Consider the following 11,007-nt stretch of genomic DNA (forward strand, 5'->3'; position numbering starts at 1 on the left):
CTGCCAGGAAACGTTTCATGTCAGGGGATTCTGCATGCAGATTTCCTTGTCATAAAGTTCAAAGATCAAACCGAGAGAGACACAAAAGGATTAGACCAACAGCAGTGGCTGTCCAGTCTTCGCCACCAGCAGAGCTGCACCAACGACAGGTACGACATAATAAGCTCATAGTTTGTGTATTAGTTTAGTGTGTCTCTTTATACCTGAGGTCTGTGGGAGATGGTTTAATTTCAAATATGAACCATTATTTTATTTTATGAATTCACTGGCAAACATAAGGCATGTTTGTGTTGTAATTTTGTGGTGTGTTGCTTTTTTTGTTTGTTTGCTTGTTTTTGTTCTTTTCTTTTTTTAATGCTGATTTTCTTTTTACAGCTGTGTTTTATATCTAGCTTTAACTTTTTTCTATATTTATTATTATTATTATTATTATTATTATTATTGTTATTATCAATTTAAAGTAATTGTATTATTTTATATTTGATTACTTGTAATCCTGTATATGCATATACAGGATCACATATTTAACCTCCTAAGACCCGAACTCTTTCATGGCATTTTTAATTTCTCTTTGCTGTTTGGGCTGATTGAGACCTGATGAATGTAAAAACAAAGATTTTTTTTTACCTGATTTTTCTTTCTGAGAAAAATTTGATCCACATATGAGAACATTCGCTTTAAATTTCGATAGAACAGAGGCAGTATAATGTCCTGACGCCAGGTCCTAGGAGGATATAGTTTTAAAACTTGCAAATATATGCATGTGTGTGTGTGTGTGTGTGTGTGTGTGTGTGTGTGTGTGTGTGTGTGTGTGTGTGTTTGTTTAGTTCTATAATTTCATATTTTATCTTTTTCATGTGGCGTGTTTTTTTTCTCCACAGTGAGGAAGCCATGATGGAAATGAAAAGTATCCTAAAGCCCAAAAGAAGTACGTCTTTTTCTTCCTTTGTGTTTCATAGTGATACTTAGCACACTTTTCTTGCCCATCTGATAACTATCAACCTTTGCGTGATGCGATACTGTGCGGACTGATACAGTATCTAAAGTGTTTCCATTTACCAGAGCCATAAATCTATCACTATACTTTACACAGCCTCTGCTGGAAAGCTTTTATCTAAAGCTTGTATTTCCTGCTGCTTTTCTTAGTTTGGCAAAGCAGCATGACATTAACTGAGACTTAAAAGAGCTTTTTTTTTACCCCTGCAGAGGTGAGCATGCTGCTGTCTGGGGAGGACGGCAGCGCCACCCAGAGCAGTTCCATCGGGGCCGTACGCTGGAACCTGCCCACCCATGATGAAAGCAGCCAGCCTCACAGCTCGGTCCCCAGCAGGCCCACCAACAGCCTCAATAAACAGTCACAGGTAAACCACATGCTTCAAACAGCTTTTTCTCTTCAGTTGGTCAGTGTCTGTTTGGCCTATTTGTGACCACCTCTGTCTCCTGCAGCAACAAACTCGCCAAAAAGGCCTGAAAGATCTCCGCAGCCTGCAGGAGTGCGTGCAGTTTATCCAGCAGTGGAAGGAACAAGTGGATCAAGTGTGCAAGGTAGAAACTGGCAGACTCTTAGTATAGCCAGATTTAAGAGTGCACAGACCAGATAAAGATCACAATAACAAAATATTTATTGTATGCAGGAACTCCATCACACAACAGCACTGACTGTATGGATGCTGATAGCGCAGCTATTCATTAACTCTTTATAGCTCACACCCTTCACCTTATAGCATATGTAGGATGGGCGTTATCTAAGATATACAATCTGATATAATCTTCCTGTATCTTTCTGTAGTTTCATGGTGTGACATACCACCTGACACAGTGTGATGTCTTTTAGCAGGAAGCTCTGGATCCAGGAGAAGGCACCACGAAGGACGCCCAGAGTTCACAGGGGCGCGCCGAACGCAGTCTCGAGGAGAGCAGGAAGCTAATCCTGCAGTGGGCCGATGAGCTCCGCGATGTTGACAGGGTCAGTATTTACAGACGCTGATGTGAGATCAGACCAGATCACATTGACCCTTCAAATAAAACTGAATTGAATTAAATTGAAAATCCTATTTTGATATGCAAGGTGAAACGAAAACTGTTAAAATCGAACAATGTCGTGATTAATTCAATGTCCTTAAAGCTCCTGAAGGAGACTCCCTGGCTATCTGACAGTCACGAACACGAAACTAAAGACAAGGATGCCAGTGAGGTGGCACACATGAGGATCATGGAGTGGGCAAAGGAGCTGCAGGAGGCGAGCGAGGTGAGCAGGGGGTCACTAACCAGACACCTAACTTCAAATGTGTTTTACTTTTATGTCGTTTATGTTTTGGTTGGTGTCACGCTTTTCAAAGTAAATGGAGGCAAATCTCAAGCGTTTGTTTGTGTTGCAGCGTTGTGGCGTTCAGAGCGATGAGCTGGGTAAGGTGCTGCGTGTGCTGACTCTGAAGAAGAACCGGCTGATCAGGCTGATGCCTCTGTTGGAGTTCATCACCTGGTCGCTGCTCAAGGAAGGAAGCACGGTGAGAAACCTCTGCATTTCTACTGAATCAGCCCTTGAAAACATCCTTAAAACAATTCATGTTAATGCAGAAAGTCTGGCATAAATTTGAAAATGAGATGAGGATGATGGCAAGATGTAAGTTTGAAGTGAAAGATAAATATCTTAGAGGTTTGATAGCACACAAATAAACCAGTGTGCAATAAACCAGTTGTTCATTTCGAATGTCACGAAGGGCAGTCGTGGCCAGGTTGTGTAACAGCTTTATGCCACGTGTGATCCGAGTGAACTCTGCACCTTCATTGCCCGCATCTATCAATGAAAGATCTCAGTGATTCAGTTTAACGACCCTAATCGGGCTCTGCTCTGATAGCACGCGTGTCAATGTCCCCCGTGAACGACGGGGCAGTCTGCAGATAAACTGCAGCACGCCATCACATTTATAGATGATGGCGTGCTGTTTTATCACAGCTCTGATTGACTCTGATTTCGCCTGTCACTACTACTTGCAGTTTTTTGTGCAGAGCCGTGACCTTTGAGGCTCTAATTGAGTTTTATCTGGACCTAGATTTATGAGTACCTACTGAATTATATATGCAGTGACTAAGCATGGCATAGGTTAGTCAGTCTTAAGGAAATAGAAAGCAAAGGAATATAAAGTTAGTATGAGTTTCATTTTTATGTTTTTCCTTATCAGAAAATCGTCCCACAGTTGTGGCTCCTGGCAAAGCAAAAGTCCTGGGAAGCAGGAATTTCTCGATACATCCCCAACTCAGGTGTGTATTTTAAAATTTGCACCAAAAAAAACCTTGGGATTTTTCTTTAGCTTTTATTATGAATAATGATTCTGATGCTCAGAACAATTTGTGGAGGGGACTATTTTAAGAGCCAAACTCATCTCTTCTGCAACTATAATAAAACTCTTCATCTGTGTTTTCAGTTTGGGGGTGGATCTGCAGCGCAGCAGGTAACAACGGCCTCAGCTTTATCTCCATCCCATAAATCAACCAACAAACACCAAAGAACATGTGGTTTAATTAGCAATTTTATTTCCTTTCTCCCAACAGCTGATGTGATTCTTGACCCCATGACCAACCACCTATGGCTGCTTCTCTCAGATGACCAGCGTAAAGTCCAGGAGTCCTCTGTAGTGTCAGAGCAGCCTCAAAGCTCCCAGCGCTTCGACGAATGGCCCTGTGTGCTCGGCAGGGAGGGCTTCAGCAGCGGCCGCCATTACTGGGAGGTGAACATAGCCAATAACGGTTACTGGCGCGTGGGCGTGACCACCGCTGACTCTGAGCGGCACGGGAAGTTCACCATGATGCCAAAGAAGGGCTACTGGGTGCTGTGGCGCAGCACGCACAAATTCTACGCCTGCAGCAAGCCAGAAAAGGAGCTCCCCCTCAGCCTCGTGCCCAGGCGCATGGGGGTCTACTTGGACTACGAAGAAGGGCAGATCTCCTTCTACAACGCTGAAACCAAGTCTCACATCTACACCTTCACTGGAACCTTTAGAGAGAAACTGTACCCTCTGTTCGCCCCACTGGATGGACGCACACTCATGACAGTCATCCCGCCAAACAACATCTCAGGGAAATAAGAGACAGAAAATCTCACTGGACTTTAATTTGACTCCACCTGTGAGGTCTAAGTCCATAATCGGTGATAATTCTGACCCTCTGTGCCTTTTTTTGGCTTTAAAAAAAGTGTCTTTTCTTGGCAACCAGGGGGACAAAAATCACTCTAACTGAGATCTGTCAAAACAATTGCTTCTTGTATTTTTCCAAAGCGTACATAGGGATAGGGTTGACTGTTGTCATAGCTGCTCAGACCTCACACGGTTGTAAAGAAAAGAAAAACCCAGAATATGCATTAAAAGTATAAAAGTAGGTCATTATTGAAATTAAAAGTGCGTGTTCTCACTTTCAAAACAAAATAGTTAAAACTTAATTTTGCTACGTTTATCTTAAATATTAATCTAAAAAAAAAAAGAAAAAAGAAAAGAATTTAAAATATTTAAAACTTTAGCTCAACAACTGAGCTTTAAAAAAAAGCTATAAGCTACAATGCTAATGATGTTAACAGCAGGAAGACTTTATTGATATTTTCAGTCATAGCGTGCTAAATATAGCAAATACATTTCAGGACAATTCCGATGTTGCAGTTACAAACAGCAACTGCAGAAATGGGTAAATAGATTTCTTTTTAAAACCTGCAATTTAAAGAATAAGCTAACTCTGTCCAAAACTGAAGGCAACAACATGTTGCTTATTTTTTTGACATTTTGCCTCTTCATACATGAATGCACTTTATAATGCACTTTCAGATGGCAATAAATGTTTTATATGGCTGACTTAACGTCTTGTATTCCTATCCCTTTTGGCTTCTTTTCCTAAGATTCATAGATTTTAGAGTTGTAAACAGCTTTTTGTTTACCTTTTGTATCGTGCCAAATTGACATTGGAAGTAAACTGTGTGTAAAATAAATTGTAATTGTGTGTCAATACTCCTTCTTGCAAGCCCACGGTCCGTACTCTTCACAGTCAGCGGCGAACAGACTCGTGCCTCCCCTCAGGTCTGCGCAGTCCCTGTGATCAGAATCCCACTCCACCATCACCCTTTGAAACACACAGTGGGAGTGAAAACTCAGTGTTTAAAGCAGTACATGACAATAAACCTCATCAAAAAATATAAACTGTAAATATGTTACATAAATAAACATATGTACAGTCACATATGGTCACGTTACATACAGTCAAGTTGATGTCATTTTGTGTGTGTTTGCCTTTGGATATGTGTGTCATGTATACGTGTATATTGTTTGTTATAATATTGTAATAAAGATCAACTTAACCTTAAATGTTTCTGTTTGTTTTCATTTTTTGATTGTGTTCTGTTTGTATTTGCCTATACATTAGATAAAGAGATCACTTTTCATTTAATAAAAACGTTTTAGTGGCTAAAACAAGCAGCATCCTACTAATATTTATTATATTCTAAGAGCCATTTCTGGAGTTATTGACACTGTACTGTACAGTTTTTTGTTTGTTTCTTTTTACAAAGATAAATGTGCACAGTGTACCTCAGGAACAGCCTTCTCATCAGTGCATTTACACTACCACGGTCATCGGGAGGGCCGACAGCGCACAGCCCACCGACATTTTCTACTCCCGCCTCTAGAGGACTCTGCAGTCAGACAAAAAGCTTCGAGCAGCTTCTAACCCACAGGCAATCAGCCCCTGCTGCCTGTTACTCCCTCAGTGCAAATAACTATGACTGTTTTGCATTTGCAGTCGCTGCAGCAGGCAAAAGTGTTCTGCAACTCCAGTTTTTAATAGGAAGACTTATTATTTGATATATTATTTTTTTAATATATTTTACTCCTTGCACTTTTATTTCTAATTCTTCCAAAATGAGTTCCTTAATTATACCGTATTATTTTTATTTTGTTGTTGTGATATGACTTACTGCATGTAGTGCTGGACTGCCCTCCCATCGCCCCACAGCCACTGACCCTCCTGCTTGGCATCTGTCAGTCCCACCCACAGGAAAGGAACCTGGGAGAAGTTCCTCATCACTCCTTGGATGAAATCCTGTGGTGGAAGCAACATTTAGAGCAGGGATATCATCACCGACCACACACAGCCCACTGAAGTGAGCCAGAGCAGTGACACGCCCCTTTCTGTAAGGTAGAGAAGATTAATCACACATTGAATCCCTCAGTCAACTTCTTATGAAAAAGTCTTTTTTTCAACAGCATGTCTGAGTTTTTCTACACAATAAAGAAATGTTTCTATGTTAAATGCAAGAAATGTGTCAGCACGACTGTTTAAGACTAAATTGTAAGTAATAAATGTGTAAATTGAAAGAAAAAAGAAACTGTCCCAGACTGTCCTGTAATAATAAAAAGTGTATTTGCTTTTTTCTTTTCTTTCTTTCTTTTTTTTAACTGCACGGACTTGCTGTAAAACATAGAAATTTCTGTTGTAGATAGCACAACATTTTCAACTTTTTGTCATTTAAATGTTCACTTGTTACTTAATTAACTTTAGTGTAGTATGAATGACTTCTGGGGATTTTATTAGTAGAAAATGCTGTAAAAACTGTAAAAAAAAAATGTATAAAATGTATAATATCTATGCCTTTCTTGACATTTTCCAAAGCCATCCAATGGGCTTGAGTCTTTGGCGGGCTGATTCTGGCCCCCAGGCAGTATGTTTGACAACCCTGATTAATTTTCTGCCAGAAATTTTACCATTGTATTTATGTTTGTTACTATGAATAAAACAAGTGCTGGTACAGAAAGCTGACATCCACCCAGGTTGGGCCATTATGCATTGGTTACTTAAAAAAAGCCCACATTTCATCAGTGGTCCATAGCACAAGCTGGGGTGACTGAAAGTCGAGGTGGGCAGAAGCTGCGGGATACATCTGGGAATTTCTTGTGGGAGTCCTTAGCAAAGTTCCAACTTTTAGTTTAGCAATTTGTTTGTTTTGTTTTGGGGGGGTTAAACTTCTTTTTATGCTAACTGAGACTCTAAAGGCCTCAGTTAGCGTGTTAAATGTAAATATTTATGACATACAATTAGAAAAAGATGGAACAAGCGTGGCTTGTTTGGAAGGGATTGCATCTGAACAAAGTGCACGTGGAGGAGGGGTAATGATTTGGGCTTGTTTCGCAGCCACGTGACCTGGGGTCCCTGCAGTCACTGGGTCAACCATGGTGCGTTTACCATCTCTGCAGAGTCTTCGATTACAACCAGGCTGCTGTTGTGCCGCCGGCAGAACTCGGCGCTCTCATTCCATTGCCGATTTTCCTGCAGTCCGACTGAGAAGAAGTAGCAACGTCCCATCCACCACAGCCACTTTTCAGGGCACAACCTGCACCTTGAGTCTCCACATAGGAGGAAGAAACACTGATTTAAGTGTCAGATAAAACCCTGTAAGAACTGGAGCCCCACAGCTTTCACCACTCTGTGTGTGAAGCATATCACAAATGTAACCAGAAACACGCAGCGAGTGCTGTGGCGGATCACCTGTGTTCACTGTGTTTGAGATCATGTAAATCACCTTGAGTGACAGTGTGAAGCATCAGGTTCACGTCACGCTGCTGTTTCTGGCACTGCTGCAGCTGCTCCAGCAGTTCCTGCCTTGATGTCTGACTTGCTTCTGGTGCTGCTGCCAATATGACTGACAAATATAAAAATAAAGATAAGAGCTGAGCACTGAAGGTCCACTACAGGCAGCAACAAAAAAAAATAAAACATCATGTCTTCCAGATGCTTCCAGAAACTAAAGCTAAAGAGCAGATTAGGATTACTTTTGCTTTTTTAAGCTACTTTAAATGCTGAGAAAGACAAATGCAATCATACTATAACCAATTTTCTTATAATAAATTAATATAACTGCATTTTTAATATTTCTTTTTCACATTTGGAGGAAATTTGAAGGGATGAACATGGAGGTGGAAACCGCAGGTTTAGAGAGACAAACACAAACAGCAGAAAATAGTAGATTAAGTATGTTATATATTATGTTCTGCCAGGTTATACCCTCTGGGGGGGGGGGGGGGGTTCTCAAGTACCCCAAAGTTCCATCATAGGACCCCTAAAAATAACCATAGTAATCACAGTAATAATAATGTGTTTCAGTGTTATTTTCTGACGTTGTCTTCAAATTTTGTATTTTGCCGTCTTGTGTACTGGAGTCTCTTTACCTGAGATATAGCAAAACTGCAAGTGCTTCTTACAATGGGGGGGGGGGGGGGGCACTGCTGTGCCTTATAAAGTGTCTACTTATGTATTTTTGATTATTTAGGTTAAATGTCTGGAAATTATCAGCTAATTTTATATTTTAAAGCCATCAGCCTGCTGCCACAGCTGCCAGCCAAGGAGGTGGTTTACTTTATTATCTTAAGTGTTTTTCTATATATATTTTAAATAATGACAATATTAATTATTATTATTATATAATTATATTATTCTATTCATTTCTAGTTATATGCAATGTGTTTGCTTGTGGTTGACAGAACGAAGAAGGAATACTTGCTGAAAAAATAAAAAAGTTAAATTAAATGCTTTTAGATATTTTTTATGGAAGCGATGTGTGCTTTATAGTAACACACTCAAAAAATGTTAGTACGCACAGCGTACTGATTTCCTCTTTTTTTCTATGTTTGTCACACTTAAAGGTTTCAGATCATCAAACACATTTAAATATTAGGCGAAGTTAACACACGTCAACAGTTTTTCACGCATGGACATGTAGGCCCGGACACGCCCCCTCCCTTAATCATAAACACCTTCATTTCGAAACTTTGTTGCATTTTGAGTTTACTTGTGTTATCTTTTTCTAATATTTGGTGATCTGAAGCATTATAGTGTGGCAAACATTTTAAAAAAAGAGGAAATCAGGGAGGGGGCGAACAACAACAGAACGTGTTGATATGAATTGATATGAATTTTATACAGTTCTCCGGATCTATTTCTCCACTGGGGTACATGATGATGATTTGTGCTGAGTCTGCACAATAAATGGAGGATTTGTATGAACTCTGTATGTATGAACTACTTTCAGTTTGCTTGTTGTCCAGGTACATGGAGCAGCAGGGTGATTCTCCAGCATCTTTAATGATCATTTCAAGGCGCTGTATGCACGACCTTATGAGCAAAGGTTTGATCCTGGAATCTCCCCAAGTGTTTACAGATGAAATACTTCATGCATGTATCATTTCTATGCACGCATATTTAGACTCACCAAATAAAATGAAGGACAATAGGAGTCCTGCGATCAGGGTTAATGCTGCTATAGCAATAGCCCCTCCAACTGTTAGATGACAAAACTGACAGGATCCTGCACCTGTAATGATAAAAGCTCAATGAACTGGTTCTTCTTTAGCCTACCTGAGCACTCAAAGCGCTTTATACAACTCACCTCATTCACCCATTCACACAGACACTTTTATCTATGCTCTTTCTGTGCTTTCGATCCAACAGTGGATGAATTACAGACCACATCGGGGTTAGTATATAAGGCCATTAGGCTGAAAATAAACATATATTAAAAATACGCCTAAGAGATAATAAAAACCAAATCAGCAATCTGATAAGGAACACACTGACCAGCACAACAACACCAAAAGACCTCAAAAACCACAGAAGATAGCTAAACATCTTGTGATCTAAAGCACACCATATTATCTCTCAGACATGGTGGAGGTAGTATTATGGTAGTATGGCTGTAGGACTGGCTCACTGGTGTTTATTGATGATGTGACTGCTGATAGAAGCAGCAGGGCTCTACTCTCTGCTCAGATTCAGCCAAACCTGATCAGACGGTGCTCCACAGGGCAAATGGATCAAAGCATGTAGTGCAAAAGCAACCCAAGAACTTCTCAAGGCAAAAAATGTGACATTCTTCAATGAGCTGTCTGTCACGATCAACAGAGCGTGCTTTACAGTGACTTGTTACTAAAGACAAAACTAAATGCAGCTGCAGTAAAGGCCCGGTGGGCACCTCAAGGGAGGAAACACAGTGTTGGGTGGTGTTGATGGGCTTTAAACTTCAGGCAGTCAGTGACTGTAATAGATTTTTTCACCCAAATACTAAAAACAATCCATAATTGTAAAACTATGTTAGTCTGTCCAGTGAATTTGGAGCCACTCTAAAATGAAAACAGTTTTTAAACCCCTTCAATTAAAGTTGAAAGTCTACACTTCAGGTACGTGTTGTTTGATTTAAAATCCCCAGAGGAAAAAACTAGAAAACCAGCTCTTTGTCCAAAATATTGTGGGCCCTTCAGCCGATGAACGCATTGGGAGCGTGGAGGCAAAAATACAGCAAGGAAAAAACTGAAATCCTGTTTCAATCACAAACAGGAGGTCATTTCACTTTCTAGACCACAGTAAGTGGTCCTGTTAGTTTTAAAGAACTTCAATCATGAAAGGATGCAACATAAATGTGCCTCTGATCACACCGAGGCCCATCTCCTTTGCAGAAACAAAGAAACAGATCATTTTTATTTTCAATATTAACTCATCAGACGTGTCCCGTTTTAAAGCCTTTCCTTTAATTGCTTTTTTAAAAACTAACCTGCAAGTGTTTCCGTCTTAGCTTCATCGTCTCCGTGTCCTTGTGAAGACTCCATTGCTGCTGCTCGACTGTGGTTTTGCTTCAGCAGTTTCAAAAGCTTTTTTGGCTCACGTTTTCTTCTCTCTGATGCTTCTTTTTTTCACATTTACATGCTTATTTTTTTTTAAAAATGTGATCACTCCACCCCTTCCTCATATTGCAGTTTGCTTTCTTACTCTGGAGTGTTAAAGTTATTACCGACACACTGCAGAGGAAGCTGTGCAGAGAATAACAGCTTACACGAGAGCGTAACTTAAGTGTTTTTTAACAGGGACCAGCTCACACCCTGGAAGTGTTATAGATGTTACATATGCAGGCGCAGAAGCACCGCAGACATTAAGCTTTGTGTTTGGTTTTATGCCATTACCTGACCTCATAAAACTGCAGTATGT

General features: G+C 40.2%; 2 protein-coding genes across 3 annotated transcripts; one reads left to right on the top strand and one right to left on the bottom strand.

Annotated features, from left to right (window-relative positions):
• si:ch211-114c12.5 (E3 ubiquitin-protein ligase TRIM39) lies at nucleotides 1-4,664 on the top strand. Its single transcript, XM_040009797.1, has 10 exons — nucleotides 1-149; nucleotides 882-928; nucleotides 1,207-1,361; nucleotides 1,447-1,545; nucleotides 1,838-1,966; nucleotides 2,126-2,248; nucleotides 2,379-2,507; nucleotides 3,183-3,261; nucleotides 3,426-3,452; nucleotides 3,553-4,664. The coding sequence occupies exons 2-10, from the start codon at nucleotides 892-894 to the stop codon at nucleotides 4,083-4,085; spliced, it is 1,311 nt and encodes a 436-aa protein (XP_039865731.1). The 5' UTR covers nucleotides 1-149; nucleotides 882-891; the 3' UTR covers nucleotides 4,086-4,664.
• A 99-nt stretch (nucleotides 4,665-4,763) lies between these two features.
• Nucleotides 4,764-11,007, bottom strand: LOC120720186 (CD209 antigen-like protein C). Of its 2 annotated transcripts, XM_040009809.1 has the most exons (6): nucleotides 10,577-11,006; nucleotides 9,242-9,343; nucleotides 7,556-7,675; nucleotides 7,219-7,379; nucleotides 5,954-6,078; nucleotides 4,764-5,103 (listed from the first exon to the last, which is right to left on the bottom strand). In XM_040009809.1, exons 1-6 carry the CDS (start codon nucleotides 10,629-10,631, stop codon nucleotides 4,986-4,988), a joined length of 681 nt encoding a protein of 226 aa, XP_039865743.1. In that variant the 5' UTR covers nucleotides 10,632-11,006; the 3' UTR covers nucleotides 4,764-4,985. The 2 variants fall into 2 exon arrangements, with proteins under 2 accessions (XP_039865743.1, XP_039865744.1); XM_040009810.1 differs by lacking the exon at nucleotides 9,242-9,343 and having other exon boundaries at nucleotides 10,577-11,007.

Source organism: Simochromis diagramma, unplaced genomic scaffold (assembly GCF_900408965.1).
Source record: "Simochromis diagramma unplaced genomic scaffold, fSimDia1.1 OVJJ01000274.1, whole genome shotgun sequence".
NCBI lineage: Eukaryota > Metazoa > Chordata > Actinopteri > Cichliformes > Cichlidae > Simochromis > Simochromis diagramma.

Coding starts and splice junctions, on each gene's coding strand:
- si:ch211-114c12.5 (XM_040009797.1), top strand. CDS start 892: ATGATGGAAATGAAAAGTATCCTAAAGCCCAAAAGAA. Junction 1,967..2,125: donor AGCTCCGCGATGTTGACAGG/GTCAGTATTTAC, acceptor ATGTCCTTAAAG/CTCCTGAAGGAGACTCCCTG. Junction 3,453..3,552: donor GTGGATCTGCAGCGCAGCAG/GTAACAACGGCC, acceptor TTCTCCCAACAG/CTGATGTGATTCTTGACCCC.
- LOC120720186 (XM_040009809.1), bottom strand. CDS start 10,631: ATGGAGTCTTCACAAGGACACGGAGACGATGAAGCTAAGACGGAAACA. Junction 7,676..9,241: donor ATTGTCCTTCATTTTATTTG/GTGAGTCTAAAT, acceptor TATATTTGTCAG/TCATATTGGCAGCAGCACCA. Junction 6,079..7,218: donor TCGAAGACTCTGCAGAGATG/GTAAACGCACCA, acceptor CTTCCACCACAG/GATTTCATCCAAGGAGTGAT.